The following is a 22,334-nucleotide window of genomic DNA, read 5'->3' on the forward strand; positions in this document are numbered from 1 at the left end:
GGTCGAAACCGTCCCGCTGGAATAGGGATGGGTTAAATCACCTGACAAACGTTACAGGCCGAAATACTCTTGTCCATTGCCAACAACGGGCGCTTTTCCTCGGTCCCCGCATCCCCGGGGTCACGAATTTCCACTAAGGGATGCACACCGTTTTCCCTTACCGAACTTCCGTAGGAAAAGCGTTCCGAGAGCGCTTTAACAAACGGTAAAACACGTCGGCCAAAACCAACTCGGAAAAAAATCGGCACAAAAATTTTCGTGTCGCAAAAAGATTCCCCAAAAAATTGAACATTTTTTTAAAAAAAAATTTGTTCACCGACAATTTTTACCACGGCTACGTTTCAATGTGTCAAACTGATCGAAACACTGGGTATTAAATTGAGGATGGGAAAAAATCCAATTTGCCGAGTTTCATGTCATTGTTTACTATAATTCGACGGACAAGATTTGGACAAATCTCATCACTGGCAAATTGCATCCCCCTCCCCTATTTGCCGATGTAATATGCAAGAATATCGTTACGTTTATCGTAGCTGCAGTAAAGTTTCCGCTTTCCGTAGAATCGAATTTTGGATCGTTGGCTTTGCTTTTTCGATTTTTCGTCCGCGGATTTGCAAGATTCGTGAAACGGCTAAACAGTGACGATATCCTCGGAGGGACGTAACATTCTCCGGACACGGATACGTGTATAAGTACGAAATTCTAATCGAATGCTTTTCAATTTTGCAGAGAATGGGTTCCGTCCACGGCGACGAGCTTCCCTACGTTTTCGGCGCTCCCCTCGTCGATGGGTTTGGACATTTTCCCAGGAACTACACGAAGGCCGAAGTCACTTTGTCGGAGAGCATAATCCTGTATTTTTCCAACTTCGTCAAGGCGGGGTGAGTCGATTTTACGAAAATAATTACTTCTTTTTTTTTTCTTTTCTTTTTTACTTGTAACAATCCGAAAACCTATTTATCGGTTTGCAATATTTGATATATACAGTGCAAACGGTTGACTGCGAATAACGCGAAATTGTTTCTCCGAATGATAAATAAAAAATTTTAACGACGACGACGTTGGTGAGAAAAGTGTCGATGAAAAATTTGCAAATCTGAAAGTAATCCAGTCCGATTTACACGAAGATTTCAATCTGTCCTCGGATTTACATTGTCGAAATTTAAGTTGGTCAGTTTAAGATTTTTGATTCGAGTTGCAGATTTTTTCGTATCATGTTTGTTTCGTGACAGAAAATCACAATTTCGCATCTCTATCGACTGCCCCCTGCAGAGTTCATTTGAATTTCAAATACCAGTATTTCCTTTTTGTTCTCACTCTGTGTTTTTTTGTTTTCTTTTCGTTTTTTTTTTTTTTTTCTCTTTGCTTTTATCATATTCTATCTTTTTATTACAGCCGTCAAGTTTGACGAGCTTGGAAAGTTTGTAGCCTGCGTGCAATCTCTGCGCTCATTCATTTGAAATCAATTTGAAGATGAGAAGTGGAAAAAAAAATTACGAGTCAGGTTGAAACGCCCCGCTCTGAAAACCTGCCCCCGGTCACTTTAATTCCGTTGCATATTCAGCACGTGGGGTGCGTAAATTTTTTCTCCTTACCCTGTGTTTTTTTTTTTTTTTTTTTTACACGTTGTTTCACTTTTTTTTTATCATCACCGGTTTCAAAGATTAAAGGAAAAAACTCTCGGCACGTATAGATTATGTATACAGTTTACTTTCGTATGCATAATGTGTAATACGTAAAACTTGTGTTCTGGAGTTGTTCTTCGAGGATAATTTTCACATTATATAATACCTGTATGAATTTTTGACCAAAAATTTATCCCTCTGAAATATCAAGGGTTGGATAATTAATCGCAAACCGGTATCAAATCAGTCTTGAATAATTGCACGTAGAGGCTCATCGTCGGGAGTTATGTGATCTTTACCTGCGAAAGGAGATCATGTCGGAGGCTTAAGAGGGAGAGAGAGAGAGAGAGAGAGAGAGAAGGGGGGAGGCCTGCTTGGTGGACGAGTTAATTAAGTTTGGCTTTTGGATTTCGTCAAGAGAGTAACCGAGATCACTCTCCTTGTTAATTTAAGATTCAGACACATTCGCTGAGTAAGCTGATGGAATCGTTCGCCATGCGAAAACGAGACTTCGCGGATTATTGGATGGACGGAGTCTACCTGCGGAGAAGGGTTAAGCTCGAGATCAGAGTTTGGGTAATTGACGTCACGTTCTGCTGTGTGATGTATAATCATTCAAGGGCTCGCGAATAAAGGTGCGAATGAAAAACTCGACGATAATTTTAGTTTTACGAAAATCTCGTTGTGGCAGATTTTTTATATCTCTCGACTGCTGATTCGACGTTTGGATTTTTTAAATTATACAATCAGATCAGCGTTGCGAAATAATGACGAAAAACATCGAGGCTCACAGTCGATGTTTTACGAAAATTGGTAGTTTATAGATTTTTACTCTCAGTCATGATATTCGATCATTCAACGGGCCGTATAAAATGGTAGAGTGACATTTTTCAAGTTTTTCAAACGTTTGAATTTTGCATCGATATGCAAATTTTCGTATTTTGCTTGCGAGTTTAACGACGCAAAAAGCTTTTTTAACACCCTGAAATTAGCCCTTTGTCAATTTCTGAAAATAATGAAACTTCGATGTGGCAAAAACAAACACAATATTTACCTGAATAATAATTTATTGAAAGAATATAGGATCGAAGAGAGGGAGGAAAATGAAGTGAAAAATAAAAAAGAAAAAAAACATACAATTTTTAATATCTGTCAATCTGTCACAAATGACAATAATATGATTACAGAAAATAAACTCAACGTTAGAATTATGCCAAGATACATATTTTCCTCCGTATTCGTTTCGGAGTTTGTTTTAACTTTGCCTAATGTAGTTTTGACCAGGCCTTCGTCGTGGATAATTAATTATCGCAACAGATTCTATACACTCTGGTTTATTGTTGAAAATTATCAAGAGCGGCGGAGGCGTTGAACGCGAAGGAAACCACGCCCGTGGTTTTGTCAACGACGAGGTCAAGATTGAACGTAAATATTAATTTACCCTTCGTGTTAATTAGCACTGTCCGCACTCCGCCTCATTAAATACTTTAGCTTTCACATGGGCGTGCGTGCTTGCATATACGGAGTAACGACGCGAAACGTTGGAGGTGATATTGTATATTATATACAAGGAACGTCGTCGCGGAGAATGATTTATTAAAGTCACGTAGGTCACATGTCGCTCTTTCCTCCCCCCCCCCTCCTCGTCTTACGTCTTATTACTTTCTTCTCATTATTATTATTATTATTATTATTGTTCTTATTGCTGTCGTCATCATTGTTATTATACCTACCCACCTTCTCTACTTAATTACACGTCGTTTTTACGCTTTCGCAAAATTTGAAGAATATATCTTATTTTTATCGTTGTTAGATACGCGCTGCGTTACGTAAATCCGTTCGTGGGATGGATTAATTTTCGTTTTTTTTTTTTTTTTTTTTCATCGAACAGTAGTGAATCTGAACTGAAAATTTCACGTATCAGTCGAATTTTTACATGGAAACGATTAACAATGACAAAAATAATTTCAATACAATATTCATTCGCTTTATTACGATCGTATTACGTCCATTCGTTTTATCGTAAAATTTTATCCACTTTTGAAAAATAATCTGTAACCCCATTGAATTTGAATCATTTTTTTATCTTCTTGCTCTCTGTTTGCCTTCATTTTTACATCCAGAATCCGATATATAGGTTTCTAGAAAAATGTCGGATTTTCAGTCTGTTCAATTTGAACTTCTGATTCAAACTGAAATAAGTAGATTTTCAACGTTTAACCGAAAAACATATACTTTTTCATTCTAATTACTTTTCTAAATAAACGATTATGATTTTCCTAATTTATATATAAAAAAAAAAAAAAAAAAAAAAGAAAAAAAACAATCAACTCTTTGTCTTTCAAAAATTTTTCTCCAAAACCTTCGTCGTTTCGCTGCCAATTACCGTCAGTATTGTAAATTTTTCACTCGGTCATTTTCAAGCACATCGGGATAAATCTGTTTTTCCGGCTTGTTTTTACTTCTCGAATGAGAATTATTCAACCACGACGTTTCTAGTTGACAACCCGCGTCAGATTTTACCGTACGTACGGTATCGTAGATTATTTACAACAAATGTACGCGCATTTCAGGTAAACCAATGTAATTGGCCAACCAACCAACGCCCCCCGCCCGCAAAGTTATTGGCGACATATGCGTGTGCCCATGAATATTCAAACCCGGGCTTTCGCCTATATTTTACATCAATGCCTGAAGAGAGAACGTTACCCCCAAATTTTCCCCCTCGATCGAACCGCGCCCGGCTTAGCATGCCAAACGAAGTCTTTGAGTGACTCCCTCAAAGCTCAAGCCTGAAATGACTTTCGGTGACCAGCCGCATCGACCCGTAGCTACAAAAGCTCCCTTTCATCTTCGCCTCTTTACGTGCATGTTTATGAAACATTATGTACCCGCTGCGTATATATGTGACGCGACATTTTTTAATTACTCTTTTTGTTTTCATTTCTTTCCATTTTTTTTTTTTTCTCCTCCTTCATTTTCTTCCAAGAAAAGTCACACGGACGATAGAAGAGAAGAGCTGGAAATTTGAAAGGATACGTCGGTGAAATTTTATCAATTGCACAAACTTTTGAAGAAACGATAAACAAAGGAAAAAACGAATTCTTGTACTTCCGACGTGTTTTGGCGCGCTGAATTACGATCGCGTTGTTATCCGTTTTTTACCGTCAAGCCAGGATTTTGAAATATTTTAATCGAAATGTGACATTTTTAATGAAAATTTCAGTTTTTAACTCGTGTTATGCGACAAACCGCTTCGTAAGGTACGATGAAAGAAATTTTTATTACGTGTCATTAGCTATAAAATCACATTGGATTTTTTAGAAAAAATTTATCACGCCGAAAATAATCATAAAAAGAGTATCCTTCACTCGAAAATTACATGTTTTGTCACGTTTTTCAAGATGTATGTATTTTTTCCTGTTTCGAACGTTTAATCCAAGAAAACTTCATTTCTTTTGTTATAAATACGGTATATTAATATTTTTAAATATACAATTTTTTAACAGCATCTTATTTATTAGGTTATAACATATAGCATAAATTTCTTTCGATCGATGTATTTCATTGTAAGACTGTTTTGAATATAACACGAGTAAAAAAGTTTCAATTTTCGTCAAAAAATCCCATATCAGAATCAATATATCTCTAAATTCTAACGCGATGGAGAAAAACGAGCAACTCCGTTTGTCATTCGTTTGGCAGTTTATCAAAAAAAGATTTCATAAGGTTCCGCGATTATCGATAACGGTCCAAAAATTAGGAAATAATAAAAATACGAATCCGCGTATGAAAAATAAACCATCACCTCGCGTGTAAGCGCGTGTATTTAACTAGACAAGTGGGAAAAAAAAACTGCCCATCATTTTCCAATTTGTTGAAAATTCGATCAATTTTCAACCATCGGGGGCTTGTACACAACACGTAGCTGCTCGCACCCCGATGAAATTTGCGTATTCTTCGCATTAGCCACACGTGGCACGATACTCAGGCACCTATCTAGGTAGGTGCCTACATGACCGCGTCAAGTCGTCCCCTGTGTCCTGCAGGAGCATCACCCTCTCTGTATTCCTATCACGCCCCCGCACTTTTAGTTGAACGAGTAGCTACGTACACCCCTGCCGGATAGGCGAGTTTCATATGAGGGCGGGAGGGGGGGGGGGGGAAGGGGGGGGGTTCGCCCCCAACCCCCAAAGAGTACCTACCTCTCACACCCCCGAGGCAAAGTCCCGTTTCGGAAAACTCGTTTCAACACCGACGCCTTTGAATGGTAATGGCTAATTTGTAAAATTACACCAGCCCCACCCCCCACTACAAAGTTGCCCCCCATCGCCCCTATTACCCCCCTTTGTAGCCTATTTTGTATTATTATACAAAAGGGTTTCGGATTACGTTATACATAAGCAACGTAATATGTACGTCTCTGTACGTACGTACATGTGTGCGTACGAAAATTAAATCCCTTGACGGACAAACCGAGTACGTTATTGTTCGGTTAAATTTTTAGCGAAATCTAAAATTCACAGCGTTGAAACGGATTTTAAACAATGTACGAACACACGCTTTGGATTTTTTTTTTTAGATTTTTAAACGCATTCTTTTCTTTCGCATCGTTGTCAGAACGACGGATAATAATTGTATTGTTCGTAATTATTATTATTATCATCGTTGTTTTAAAAAATATGTTCAATTATTTTATATTCGAACGTATCTATTCTGATGATTGATTTATTGCGTATATCGCACACGTAGGTACGAAATCATGTATATATACAGGTATGTACGCTTTGTATAATGCACATGTATGTGTGTAACATCTACATATGGGTACAATATAAGAGCAATTAAAATAATTTCGTTGAAAAGAAATTTACATTTTTATTCCGGGGATAGGGGTGAGCGTAGGTTACGCGACAAGATTTGCATTTGTTTGTATTCTCGAAAAAAAATTATTTTCAACGTGAGGCAAAGAATGAGGGGAAAAACGATTAAAAAAATTCAGTAAATTCTGGCTCTACCTTTGGCGTGATACACGAGGTAATCTTTTTCATTGCATCTGTAGAATATGAATTTTTCAACGAAAATTTAATTCCACACCTTAGTAAGGATTCACTGCAGTGACTAATGCAGATCTCTGTAAGGAGCGTATCTCTGATTTTGCAATGTTTATCGTATTATAAAAATGAGTAAATTGAAAGACTGGCGTAGTTTGAAGTTTCCAAATATCCCCTGAATTTTTTTCCCCTGCATTTTGTAAGGTGAAAGGTGAAAGATGATAATAAAAACCATCGAGCAATTATTGCGATACCGAAATTCGCGATGGTTGTAAATATTGTCGATTGCTTCTTCTCGAGCATTCTTTACGGATCACATACACGTAGATGCTTCGCCGTTTTTGATGCCTCCAGGATGCAGAGTGGCGGAGGATTTTTTAAACGGAAAATCGAACAAATAAATCTATATCGATAGTGGAAGGGTGCGGCCGTGAAAAAGAGAAAGACGAATGAGGGAGACGGGACAACGAGTCGAGTCGAGTCGAGGCGCCGCGACGCCCCGCGTCGTTTCGGAGTAAGGGGGCTAATCCTACGGAGTTAGCGTCAGTCAACTTGAGTTACGAGCAACGGGCGCAGCAGCGTTACACCCTATTTATCGTAAATTATGACAAATTACGCCGGCCTCGTCTCGCCGTTTGATAAAATAAATGCAATATCTATCGCTGCATCTACGCCGAATATCGCGCCTGTAAAATTTAGCCACGGAGAAAACTCTCGAAAACAACAAAATATGCGTAGAAACTAAATTCGATGCCTGACGTCTCGATTACATTTTTTTACTCGTTCACCCTTGTCGTTGGAATTATTATTTCGAATAATCATTGCTGCAATGTTTTCCGCAACCACCGATATTTTTTACATCTCTGATACACCGGGACAATTTCTTGAAAGTTTAAAATCATCCGCGCATGCGCGAGTTTTATCGGCTGTTCGCGCAGGCTGGCCAACCCGAGTTTCAGCTGTCAAACTGTTTCTGCCGGCGATGTGGTTGATGTACGAATTTTCGAGGATAGAATCTCAAATAATCGAAGCGGCGACTCGGAAAGGTTTGGGAAACATTTGTTATCGGGTCGGAAAGTTGATTCTTCAAAGAACGATCGGAACTTGATGCTCAAGCTCTTTGAAAATTCAAACGTAAACATTTTTCGAGGGTTGGCTCACCTGCATGGAATATTTCGCCGACCAATGAGATTGAATTATTTGACGCATGCGCGGTTGATCTTCGGTATAACCATAACGACTATCTCATCCCATGTTTGTACAACAATGACAATAACAACACCGTTGCAATTTGGAAATGCGATTTGCTAACGACTCGCGTATAAATAATTCTTGTTTTTTGCATTTAAATAATAATATTTTCATCGTGCGATCTATGATTTTCACGTTGACGAATATCGTGATAGTAGATTTAGATAAAAATTGATAAAAAAAAGAAAAAAGAAATCAGTAAACGTTTCTGACAACGTAGTTTTGATAAATAATTATGAAATAAGACTCACGTGGTACATTTTCTCTCGTCTCTTTCACACTGTTTCAAAATTTTATTCCCTTTCGACAATTATGATTTCCGGAAGTCACGACGCGACCTTCGCATCGTGGAATCACCCCGACGATTTCCGTGCAGAACTTGTCAAGTTTGAGCAGCTGAATCGCAACCGTGACCTATATTGCATGAGAACTGGCTATTCGGAATACGGATTCGATCGCTAGTACCTACATATCTGCATTATGCGATGTTTGCTTTGGGATTACGACGCGTGTCCAACGACTTTGCCGCATGTGCATTTCGGCAGCTGTGCAATGTGTCGTGAATTCAGGTGCAGTATGTAGGTAAAATATATACATATATGTATACATCGATCGATTCGCCCTGCGGTAAACGATTATGCAAAATTATCGCATTTCCGTCTGTTGTTGTGAATTAAGGGATACCTCGAATTTATTTTATACACACACGCGTACCGGGCATTCCACGCCAAATAAAGCGCTCAAATGTTTTTCAACATTTTTTCGAATACATTTGTCCTACTTATGATTTTTTTCATGTCCCAGCACGTCTTTAGACGTGATATAAAAGTTTGAAAAGAATTCAATTCGTTTTCCTTTAAAACGTTCGAAAAAGAGAACAAAACTCCCACTCTCTCCACTCTAAGCTTAAAATTTTTCACATCTGACACAAGATTTTTGATTATCATTTCAAACATTCTTATTAAATTCAAAGATTTGTTGATCTTAAAACGTCCCGAGTGCATGAAAAAAATAATAAAAATGTGAAAGATCAATTGCGTGCTAGAGTTGAAGGAAGAATGTGAGAACCGTTTACCAAATCCAAGAGGTCAAAGGTCGACTTGGCGTGGAATGCCCCGTGCGTATAATCCCGATTTGCACATCGCCGTGCACGTTTCCGTCGCTTTGCGTTGCGTTGGGTTGCGTTGCGTTGCGTTGTGTTGTATTATATCCTATTTGTTCGGGCGAACGTGTCTCCCGCAGAATCGGCTCTATCGACCCCTCCGATTCCACCACCCCCTTTCAGCCCCCCGTCCCCGGCAGCCATCCCTGGATTTTACGATTATTTGACCAACAGCGCTGCAGGCTATGCGTATTTTCTTATTCTCGACCTCGAAATGTGCCTCCGGAATTTTGTCTTTCTACCCTGCAATGTTGTACGGAAGATATATACCGTGTATAACGTAACGTATACAATGTTTTTCAATGACGACAGTTTCACGTGATTATACTGAACTTGTTTCGTTATTTTATTTATTTATTTGTTTCTTTTTTTTTTTATCGACCCAACGTGATTAATTATCAATGCAACTCCGACGTTATTTATGCAGTTTTGAGTCTGACGATGAGTCGTTCGTCGGTATTATTATAGTAATGTAAAAATTCGCACCGGTTAATCGTTTCGAATCGTTGAAACTTTGTACGGAGAGAAAACGGAAACGTGGGAGAAATACATACGCCGAGATGGTAAAAATATGGAGATTTAAAAATCTGTAGATTTTGTCTCGATTTATCCGGTCGATTTTCGTGATTGAAAATTAATCGTTAATCGAAATTAGAAACAAAATAAATCGACGAAAGAAATCGGTTCGTAAACTTGAGGATTTTCGGAGGAGGTGATTCGATTTCGGATAAAAGAGAAGAAAAAGAAGAATTTTCGAGTATCAGATTTCAAATTCTGTGTGTGGTGTGTTTTTTTTTTTTTTTTTCTTTTTATACGCGTGATTAAGCCTGTCGATGAAAAATTAATCCTATTTAATGAAAAAATCTCTTCATACCCGTACGTACATTGTTCATTTAGAAAACCTTCTTCGCGAAAAGATGATACCTAGAAACTCGTATGCGTGAAAATAAAAGAATCAATTTCAATAAGGACAAAAAAATAAATAAAAAAATATTAAGTAAAACCCTCAAGATATTAATTAATCGTAATTGTGAAACTTGATTTCAACTTTCCCGACACGGTAGGTATCGATGAACAAAAATTTAACTACCGCCTTGGAGCTTGAAGATCGATTCAAAGGAAAGAAAAAAAATTATAAAAAGCTTTAAACGCGCGTATTGCAGGTAAATAAGTTTATTCTCCGGGTGTTTCAACCGGTGTTTTAATATCTTACAGAGGTATACGTATGTATACATCGTATAATATACTTGCACAGCGGTACAATGAAATTTCTATGTAATCGAACAAGCGAGCCAAGCAGAATCGAGCTGCTGCCGCCGCTCTCTGCGGTTCGTTCGAGTGGAAATAGCCCTTCGCTGGTACACCGAGCCGACAATTTGAAATCGTCGAGACTGTCTGTTCGATTCAATTGAGCGATTCGCTTCAGTCGGCTGTGCTCCAACTCTAAGAACAGACAGATTTTCAAAATTCTCCAATAATTTGCCCCTTCTTTCGAAGCCAAGAGTTAAGATGGGAAAGGATAGTCTTTTCGATGCAGAGTTTTTCTACTTCTTTTTTTTTTTTTTTATTTTTTAATTAATCTCGACAATGTAGTCTCATTTAGTGTACTCCAATGTGATCGAATCTTGCGCGATTTATTCACCTCAGCTGGTCTCGTAGCATTTTTTAATTCTGTTTTTTTTTTTGGTACAAGAAACAAAATCATTACAATTGAGTGGTTTTTTTTTTCTTCTTCCGTTATATCGAGTAATCGTTGGCCTTTTTTTGTCCGATTGAATAAATCTCAATAGATTTCGTTGAAGCTGTTGATGGATTGCTCGAAAACCGTGAAATTTACTTTCTGAGGGTTGTTTCAATTTTCTGCCTGTTATGTTTGACTGAATGAATACCAAACGAGGGGTTGAATGATGTTGAAAAATTTTCTATTACGAATTGTGGACATTGTTTTGAAATTATTCGAAAGCGTTTTAGGCCATCTAAAATAATTAATGCATTTTGAATAATTTCAAAAATAGAACGTGAAAAAAAAACAAAAAAGAAAAGCAAAAGGCCTTCCGATATTTCCCGTAAATTTTTTTTTTTTTATCACTGCGCAACGTTTCCCTTGAACGCGTAATGAGGTAATGCGTGATATGGCTTCGGTTCAGTTTTCAATTATAAACCTGCAGGCCGATATCGTACGAGTTGCGATTCATCCGCTTCTCGTGACGCCGCTGCAGAAGAATATTAAACTTTTCTCATAAACCGAGCTGATGAGGAAGAAACGACTAACGGAAATGCGCTGCATCCCTGCATTATTTCCCCGCACTTTATTATTATATGCCATAGACATATGTATATACATGGGTATATACTGCACTCTATATACCTGTGTATATGGGGCATTCCAGGTGAAATTAACAGCCGATGTACCTCGCCTCCTTTCGATTTATATCGTTTTTCAATACGACGTTCTTACCAAACAAAAATGGTCTGGGAATTTTCTTCGGATTTTTTCGGCAACCGGTGAGATTTGAAAAAAAAAAAAAGAAAAAAAAATACATAAACCCGTTCGAAAACGCCATTTTTAAGCATTTAAAAAAATTTACACTAATTCTATGATTTGAAATGGGATATTCAAGCACCACGCGATAATGGAATACGAATATTTACTACTTTTTATATTCGTAAGTTATTGGTTTTTCCATATCGCTATTGGATTTTTTTTTTCCATTGCCCGATTTAAATGCGTCACGGAATCGTGAAAACAATTTCGTATGACAATCCATTTATATCGAGAAGTATGAGGAAAAAAATTAATCGCAAATTCTGACATGGAAGAACTAAAAACTAGCAAAAAAAAATATTCCAGCATTAAGATCCCATTATCGTGTACAGTGCTCATGAATCACATTTTAAATCAATTTCTTCAGATTTCGAAAAATGGCATTTTCAGAATTGATTTTGCGATTTTTTTTTTTTTTATTTATTTATAAATTTCACCAGTGGCTGAAGAAAGTCTGAAAAAATTCCCAAAAACCATGATACAAATTGAAGGGAGTGAGGTAGGTGGGCTGCTAATTTAACATCGAATCCCCCATACATATTACAGCACTCGACGCTGAGAATAATGTAAACGAAACGACGGGGGTTCGATAAATGCTTTTTATCTCAGACGTATACTCGTGCAAAATCACGGTGAAAACTTCAATGACGAACAGAAGTTGCTGCACTCCATATTTTTTAAATAGACATTTTCATTCCGACCGTGTAAAATATATATATATATATACATACATAGATACATATATATTTGAACAAAACGCATCATCGAATCTAGAATGAATTGTTTTTGTTTGTTTTTTTTTTTTTACGATACAGTTGTAAGCTCTGAATGATAATTTTGATACTTTCGATATTCTTGGGACTCTTGGAAAGAATTTTTAAAATCATAGTTAATTAAAAAATGATCAAACCACCGACACCTTCTGGTTAATCAAAACTAAGTGACGCAGTTTCGGGTTAGAGATCGAAAGCGGGCGAACATCGAGGTTGAAACCTGTGACGATAAATAGATGACGAGGGTGACAAGCGATGACGTCGCTAATGTACCCGAGCCGCTATACTGCAACCACAAAACCTCGAGGCTCGCGGTTGAGAGGCAGACGCGTTGCGTCGCGACGCCGACTAAGTGCGCACTCGGGGCTGATACCCTCGAACCCATAATTTATTATTCATCCGGCAGGTGGGAATTTCGGCGAAAGAATTTTCTACCCAAGGGTCAGAAAGCGACGTCGCATCACCGAATGGATGAGGGTTGAGTCGCGACGACGACGTTGCGAGATAGAAAAAAATTACTATTTCGATAATCGTCTATTTTTGGAAATCGGTATGAAATGGAACAGCGACTTTAAAAAGCTTCCAATACGCTTACTGGTCAAAGATATTTCCGTAGAACCGAAAAAAAAAAAAAAACCACATGCAATTATTCAAAAGTGTTTAGAGATGCTGAACCATCAACCGAAAGAATTTTTAACCCCAATTAAATATCCAGGCGAGAGTTGAAATTCGTCGATTTTTGTCGCGGAACTCGTAACTTGAAAAAAAAATAAAAGACATATGATTTCAACGTCGAGTACATTTTTTTTTTTTTTCACTTTCAAAAATTGGAGAGAAAGTTTAATTTTTTATGTCGTCGTTGTTTGCTTGGTAGAAAAAAGAGAAAGATCGGTGAAACTATAATTTGAAAAATTTCTATCTTTTTCCTCTCTCTGTCCCTCTCTCTCTCTCTCTCTCTCTCAGTTTTTTTATTTATTTATTTTTTTTATTTTTACCCTCCATTATTTCACCCGATGATGATTTAATGTTCCGGCAATATCGTCGAGGTATAAGAGCGAGCGAAGAGTGAGGGGGTCGGATAAGATCAGCGCTCTTTATAAGACGAGATCAGGTTCCTTAATGGAAAGCTCGCGATAATCGGTCTGTAGGTATATATACAGCGATCGCATCGAGGGATAATTTGATTGGGGCGTTCGTATAGAGGTGCGAGTTATACACTGTACTGTATATATGTATATATATATATACACACCTATATTCGTCGCGTATAATCAGCCGCAATTAATTTACACCTGCTGCGTTTGTTTTTAGCATCGAGAGAAATTTTTGTAATAATATTATATATATTACATACAGAAATTTCACGTAACCGTATATATTTATGTACCTATAATTAAAATAAAATATGTGAGCTTGTTGCATAATTTTACTCCAAGTTACGTTTTTTCTAGCGTTATAAAACGTTTACAATTGCAGCGATAAAATTAGCGGTGATACAATTTTTTTTGCTGATATTCACAGTTGGCCGAAAATAGTTATAATTTGTCAAATCAAATTGCGAATGTTTTACGCGTCGATTCGAATCTATTCGTTACGAAAAAGAATAAAAGAAAACTGTGACAAAGACAGAGTGATCTTTTTTTCAGAAAATCATTACAACTGAAAATGAAGTATAAAATAAAAATGAACGAACCTCGTAAGGTAAGAAAAATGGTTTCGAACATTAATTCATACCAGAAACGAGATGGGAAACAAAAGTTTGACTTTCCATAATGCTTGAAGGTATAAGGAAAGCGACGGGAAGGAAAGGAGGAAGGGATTCTATTTAAATTCATTTTTTTTTTTTTATTCTCTCTTCCTCACTGTTTTTTACGCCTCTTCTTCGCCAGCAGCCCGCTCAGATTTGGTAAAACAATATAATTAATTATAAAAGTTTTATACCTTTTTGTCGGAGCCGAAGTTACACGGAGTAAAAAACTAAAGAGGAAGAGAGAGAGAGAGAGGGAAAGAGAGAGGAAAGGTAGGCTGTTAGCAGCGATTCGAGCCAATTTCAATAAAAACAAATCGATAAACCGAAGCTAGACGAAGATACGGAGCTGAAGAGGCACCAGAAGTCCATTTAAAGCTCGATTTCACTTTCTAATCTCTTCCGCAGAAGAGGAATAGAATGGAGTATATAAAGACGAGGCTGCGCCTTAGGCTGGAGATCGTTGCTATCACGTCCCACCTATATTTCCACTAAGTGTCTGATCTCTGCAAGCTTTTCGCAAAAATTGGAAAACGGAAAGGCTGTCACGATTTTTCCGTCTGTAATTATTTCTTAATCGATCGCTGCAATATTCAAGAACACATACACGTCTAATATGAAATCAAAAAACTTGACGAAAAACATTTCTTTTTCGGTGCGAAAAAAAATTTCTGCTGAAACTTTCAGAGATTTGAGAAAAAGAAAATTCTCATCGAAGCCTTTGAATTCTCCATTTCGAACAGCACGGGATTTTCGGCACTTCGTGGTTGATTTTGTTTTCTCTGCAAATTTTTGAAATTTTCATAAAACACGCCTGCGACTGTAGCTAAGAAATTTACCGTGCGTCAGGTTTTTTTTTGGTGGGGGAGGGGAAAAAAAAATCAGAAAATTAGCGTTCTACAAGCAGAAAAATTCGAACGTTTTTAGACAAAACTCGCAATTAAGATGGGAGCTTAAAATTTTTGACAAATTTTTATTTTTTTTATTGATTCTGAGACATTTCAGCTCGTGGGATTGGAAAAATTCGACAATAATTGCTATTTTAAGCTGTTCGCAAAATCGTCGACACGCAAGTGTTTCGCCATTTCGACCCCCGAATGAGGGAAACAATCGAATGAAAATCGGCGATCCGTATCTTAGACAAAAGAAATATCGCATAAATCATGCGAAATCGAGCTCAGCTTTTCCTCTGAGAAGTTGGTGAGAAACGGCAATCGCAGGAAGAGAGCCTGTGGCACTCCGGTCGACGGACCAATTAGTATCGGAGCTGCTCTCGGGGTGAACCCGTAGAAACGTTACCCGCGATCTCAATTTACCGTCAACTTCTTCGGCTTCCTGCACGATCTCGAGGCGGATTGGGGGGATGGAAGAGGAGTGAAGGGGTGGTGGATGAAATTCGGGATGCTTAATTGTCCAGAAAGTCCCCTGCCGCAGTTTACCGTGATAGAAATTTCCCCGCACCGATCCCGCCACTGGAAATACACCCCCTTCCGTCCCCCGGTGCTCGTGTATGGCGGCTCTTTCATTCATAAATATTTAACGCGACACTCGGTTCCTCGAGCTTCTGCTGTCCGCCTAAAAGGTTCCCGTCAACGATGCGGGAACCTTGTCTGCCACATGCGACGGGAAGGTCCGTACCTCTTACGCACCTACGTTTAGGGAATTTTATCGGTACTAGGACCAAATAACTCAGGTATAATAAACTAAACAAAAATAACCCGCTCAAAAAGAAACCACGCAAAAGTAACCCGTGACAAAAATAACCCACTCAAAAGTTACTCCTTGACAAAAATAACCCGATCAAAAATAACCCGATCAAAAAGAAACCACTCGAAAGTAAGCCTCAACAAAAATAACCCACTCAAAAGTTACTCCTTGACAAAAATAACCCGCTCAAAAAGAAACCACTCGAAAGTAAGCCTCAACAAAAATAACCCACTCAAAAAATACTCTTCGACGAAAATAACCCACTCAAAAAGAACCCAGGCAAAAGTAACCCACGACAAAAATAACCCAATCAAAAATAACCCATTCAAAAATAACCCGCTCAAAACGAAACCACTCAAAAGTAACCCTCAACAAAAATAACCCACTCAATAAATACTCCTCGACAAAAATAACCCAATTAAAAATAACTCGCATTGAAATAACCGATGGTAAAAATAATCCACTCGAAAATAACCTGCTACAAAAATAACCTACACAAATATAGCCCATGACAAAAATATCACATTTAAAAATAAATTTAAGTTAATTTAATTCAATATAATTTCATGTTTTGTCAATTATTCGCCAATATTTGTCATGGGTTATTTTTGACTCGGGTTACTCATGATAGGTTATTTTTATACGCGATGTTAAGGTCTATTAACATTTTATAACTCCCTTCGGGGGTTGGACTAACCAGAAGAGAACACGCATTAGCCTTTTCTTTGCGCAGTTTTGCGGTTTCTCAGTCTTAGAAAACGGGCGAATCATTTTGTTTGAAATTTTATACTAACTTTTTGTTTTTTGCACGTATCGTTTTTTTTTTTTTTTTTTTTTAATTTTGATTTTCGTTTGCATCTGGGAGACTATGGTTTTTACTCTTCTGATGATTTTTTTGAAAAAATGTGAGTTATTATAATTTTCTATTTTTTTAAAACACAATTAAACCTCTGAATACTAACAATTACACGATCTGATCAATTTAACTGTTTAACTTGACTTGTTTATCGCAGAAGTTCGTCCCGAGAAGAATTATTCGCGGTCAAACTTGAATATGAATTTTTGAGATCGATGAGTCGGAGTTTTCAACTTATCGACAATTTCATCAAGGCTGATTCCTTGCATTTTTCGTTTTTTTTTTTTTTTATATAACTTAACATTTCTCGCCGGAATATTCTACGGCTGGTGAATAACAAATTTCGCGGCTTAGCGGCTAGTTGTCGCAGATACCGATCTTTCAGACCGTTCAAGTTTGAACCGTGAGGTCGTAGATTAGAAATTACGTCGACCTTGTGACCCGAACATCCGATCCTGGTCGTGGCAACTCATCTGAAAGATCCTAACTGCCTAACTGTGTTCCGTATCAAGTTACCCGAACATTGAATTTCGGAAATTGTGGATCGCTATTTAGTTCCAAGGAATATGGTGATTTTTCAACCTGAAAATTGCTCTTCGAAACTTGCAACGCAGCAAAGTCCAGAAATCAGTAATCAACCCTTCTAATTGTTAGCCACACTACCTGAGAACAGATTGTAATACCGGGTCGATTCTACCTAGTCACATTTGAAAAAGAAACGATCGTTAGAAAACTGTTCACCCGATGTGAAGCAAAAAATTACGGAGCATTCTTCCACGTTCTAGATTAAGTGCAAAAAGTCGATTTATAAAAAACCAAATGGCACCAAGCTGAAAACAAAGAATCGTAAAGAGTTTGACACGCAAAACGAACACTTTTCCACTCAAAAAATCATAACTTTGTCAATTTTCTTATGTTTTTTTTACATAAAAGAGCCTCTCCAAAACGAAGGCACTCTTTACGCATTTTAAGGTCCGCATGAATTTTTCCTAAACAAGGGCCAAATGATACCTTTTGGTACCTCAGTACTCAGGAAAAAAATCATAGCTCGAGTATACAAATGTCTCCCGAGATATGGGGGAACCAAGTCGTCAAATTTTCATATATTTGATAGAACGGCCCAACGAATAAAAAAAAAAAAAAAAAGAACAAATCAGATTTGGAACAGCGACCATTATATTCCTGAGTATTTTTCGAAGCTGCATCGGAATCTGACGTGAAAAATACTCGTATACCCACGAAACTCGATTTTATTTTAGGGGATGTTTTTGGATTTAGTACATTATTTCAGGTATTAAAAATACTTTTGACATCATATTCCGATGCAGCATCGAAAAATACATTGGAATGATGAATATTATGATCGATCTTCCGAATTTGAAAGTTTGGAGATGATGATCCTTAGATGTGATACTTTTTGGAAAAAAAAAATAGCAGGCTCAAAAGTTGATCGACCGATCGATTCTACCCAGTGTAACTACGGAGTATCGATTGCAGAAAATTGATCTGATTCTTGAACCGATGTTTGACGAACGCTGAGCGATAACGATACTGTGACTGAGACTTGAGAGTTTTGTTATTTTTTCCAGAAACCCAAACGCGAACGAGCATCATGGCCGTGGTGAAAAGTCGTTGAAGGAGAAGAGCAAATACCGAGGGCTTGTTTGGGAGCAGTACGATCCTGTGCATCAAAAGTATCTGGAAATCGGTGAGTGGATAATTTATTTACAGATCTGTTTTTTCAAACCGTTAATTGCAATACGCGTATAAGCGATTACCTTGTACTTAACCCTTTCACGCATGCATTTTTCGTTACATGCGGTTCGCTTGAAATTTTGAGATTAATGAGATTCTGGGGTGGCTGATTAGGAATCTGAATTCGAATTTCGAAAATTCAAAATGGCAGATCCAAAATGTACGACGCAAATTCAAAGAATCATTTGATTTTGATAAGAGTTTACGATGCATGGTTTTTCGGGTGGCTCGTTGCGAATCTAAACTCGGCATTGAAAAATTCAAAACGGCGGATCCAATATGGCGGACAAACAAAACCAGCATGAAGCAAAATGATGAAAAACTTGTGTAAAATGTTTTGGCGTGTTTTAAGCTTGTGTAAAAATTAGCATTCGGATTTACACCCCAGATGAGCAGAAAATGCTTTTTTTCGTGGAAAAATAGAAATTTCGACCATTTGGTCACCTACGTGTGCTATTTTTGCAATAAATAAATAAATAAGTAAACTTCGCATAACTTTTAGACTCGGACATATTCCATGGGTTGTGCGGAACCCAAGAACTCGGCAGTTGTTGCCAAAAAATTAATTTAATAAATAAGAATGATGGGACACTGAGCGTTCGAGCGTGAATCGAAGGGTTAAAAATAACACAAAGCTACCGTACAAGGCATAAAGTCATAAAACGCCGGAAATTCCGCTCGTTGCGACGTAATGATTCCGCGCAGGATCCGTTGCTTTGCGTCGAAGTAATTATCGACTTAATTGAAAATCCTTGTACATATACACACGCGTGTAACGCCTGTATCGTCATTCTGTCCGTGAAGGTCGGAGGCTTGTCGTGTTGAATTTTGACGGGGGGCAAACACGGGGCAACTGAACCCAATTTCACGCGGTATAACGCGCCCTACGGAGAATCTATTCGGTTGGCGTAATTGATCGCATCGCATTTTCGCTTTCGCCACGCCTCGGCGCGAATTTCATCGAACAATGATAAAATCGAAGTTGGATCGTTGTCGTCACGTTTCTTCTTCATCGATCCAGCAATTGGACGTCCAATTATCACAGTGAGAAAAATTTCATCCGTCAGAGTAACTAGAAAAATTGATTAAAACAGTTATCGTTAAAAAAACTGTTCGAATATTGTTGGGATTACGCTATCGTCGATACTTTTTTGGTTATTGCAACGCAAAATGAGTTTCTGAGGTTTGCTCTACTTTTTTAGTTAAACAAGGCTTTAACGTCAGTTTATTCTTGCACGAGCGTTAAATTTTCGCAACAGTTGCAAGAAAATGTAGTAACGAGAAAGAATTGCAACAGATACTAGACTTTCCGGTAAGGGCTAGAAAACTAATTTTCATTTCGCACCCAGACCTATATTTTTCGATTGTGGAAAAACATGAAAAAATAGTTAAGGGCTGATCGATAACCGGAAATAAAAATTTCTCTCAGTGCACCGATTTCGATCGGGAAAAGCAGCATCAACTCTGAAGTTGGTAATAAAAGTTGCAATTGCTCTGAAATTCATCGTTTTTGTTTTTTTTCTTCCAGTTTTAACAAACAACGAAATACATCTTCAATTTTTTTCACAACTAGTTGGCAAATCTTTGATCTTCTCACTTTGGTTTTCTTATAAAAGATTTAAATAAAGGGCGTCGATGCTTTTTTACATCGTCCCTTGTTCATTCCTCTTCGTTACTTGGGTACTTCGTTGGATCCTTCGAAACTCTCGTATATGCGGACGGGTAAAAAGTAATTTGGCCGGGAAGCTGACCCTCGTTTCCTTCCCTTTTCCCGTTTCTGATCCTTCATCCTTTTTCCCATCACCCAGCGATTCTTTCCCTGCACTTTTCCGTGACCACGAGACCGATTCCAATTCTGTCTTCTCAGGTTCAGGCGGCTTTTTTTCCCTTCTCTTTGCCACGCTTCGCTTTCTCGTATTTTTTTCGGCGAGAAATTCAATTCAGAACCCCATACATGTATTCAATGGGATTGTGAACTAAATACATCAACATTTTTAGAACCTGCGTATTATTGTCAAAATAAAATCACTCGTTGCGATACAGAGAATGAAAGATCACAAGTAAAACGAACAGATTCCTTCGTTGCATTATGAATTATAATTTTCAGTAAACTCGAATATTCACTTAAGATTTGAGAAATTTTTACTAAAATTATATTATTTACGCTCTGATTCTATTGCTTGGAACGATTCTTTCTCGGAAATTTAATTCTTCGTTGATCTCACGTTGTATTCACCAACCGTTTCGAGAAGAAGAAGAAAAAAAATTAATTGAAATTGGCGCGAACGAATTGATAATAAAAGAAGAAAAATTTGTCAAGAATAAAGTAGGTGATTTTTCTACTTACGAAATTGTTGATTTAAAAAAAGAAAGAACAAAAAAATGATACCACAACGAATAGATTGATAATAAAAAAAAAAAAAAAGAAATGCGATCGTAGTTTTCGGGCGGTTATATTTTCGTTCGAGTCTTTTTACGAATGACTGCATATGCCGCGTGTATTAGTTGCGACTATGAAAGGATGGCGGCGAGTGCAAGTTTCCCCTCATTTCTCACGTCGGATGAAAAATCGCAAAAACTGATAGCCCGCATCCAGCCACCTCTGTCACACTCAAGAACCAAGAAAAATGTACCAGAAAAATTCACCCCGTGTATACAAGCCACCCCATGATGATTAATCTGAAATGGTTTTTCTCTCTCTCTCTTTCTCTCTCTTTCTCGCACACTTTTCTAGCTTTTTACACAGGTTTTTTTTTTTTTTTTTTTTTTTTTTTTATGTCCTTTCTCGCTTCTCTTTTTTATCCCCCCATCCAACTCTTACAAACGCGTTCCCGTTCTTTCGTAACCATTTGCATTTGTCATCGCTATTATAATATTATATTATCTTCCTCGTATTTTCTTTCATTTAATTTTTAACCTAGCAGCTATCGTTGCCGGAATTTATGTAATCGCTTTTCCTACCGGAATTTTTAACCAAAATTTTTGAATTGTGGCACGGCGATAAATCGATCTGATGTACAATTTGTCACTCTTCGATCACACAACGAATTCTAAACGAGTCCGAAATCCTGATGTGAATAAATTTTATATTTATTCTTCGCTCTTAATTTAAATTAAGATTTTTTGATTCGTGAAAAACAAAATATGGATCTTTACCAAAACCGAAATCGGATCACGTGCGATGATGAAATTTTTACCAGACTGTTTCCTTTAGTTCGTTCCCTTCGTTCCATTCTCCTGGGCCATTAAGAATAATTTTATGCAAAAGTCTGCGTGATCGTTAGAGCGAAATTGTACACGGTACAAGGATACAACTAAATCTTAAAGTTTCGTTTCACCGAGACTTCGGAGCTGCGTTTATTAAGAACATAAATAAATCAGAGTTCGTTAAGTAAAACCTATTAAGGAAAACTACCGGGAAAGTTTATTCTGGTTAGCGTTTCATGTACTCGAAAGCCGCGAGTTTTTTCAAACGCATAAACCACGTGATTAACGAAGAAGAAAAAGAAATGAAAATTCTCCTCAGTATTTTGAGACTGGACATTTTGCGGCGGATGAAACTTTTCGAAGAAACGAAAAATCTTCGTATTATTCTTTCCTCTTCTTATTCATCGTCCGCATGATTTGCCACGAGGAAACTATCGAATATCGATCATTCGAGCGAAATACGCAAACGGGAAAAATTTAGCGATCATCTTATGCAATATGCATACGTATACATGGGTGTTTGTAAATCCATTCGTGCAGCGATCGGTTGAAAATTATAATGCAACGTGCAAGACGAAATCCCGAGTAATATATGTTTCTGCAAATAAATTTCAACCCAAGTGGCTGGTCGGCTAGGTAGGATGGTAGGTGG

General features: G+C 37.6%; 1 protein-coding gene across 2 annotated transcripts in view; it reads left to right on the forward strand.

The window, feature by feature from the left end:
- The window catches only part of LOC124300096 (neuroligin-4, X-linked), a 256,286-nt gene that overhangs the window by 200,746 nt on the left and 33,206 nt on the right, over positions 1 to 22,334 (forward strand). For both annotated transcript variants that reach the window (XM_046753774.1, XM_046753775.1), the window contains 2 exons: positions 730 to 881; positions 18,310 to 18,428. In XM_046753774.1, the coding sequence (XP_046609730.1) occupies positions 730 to 881; positions 18,310 to 18,428 (271 nt within the window). The remainder of the gene's footprint in view (positions 1 to 729; positions 882 to 18,309; positions 18,429 to 22,334) is intronic.

Source organism: Neodiprion virginianus, chromosome 3 (assembly GCF_021901495.1).
Source record: "Neodiprion virginianus isolate iyNeoVirg1 chromosome 3, iyNeoVirg1.1, whole genome shotgun sequence".
Classification (NCBI taxonomy): Eukaryota; Metazoa; Arthropoda; class Insecta; order Hymenoptera; family Diprionidae; genus Neodiprion; species Neodiprion virginianus.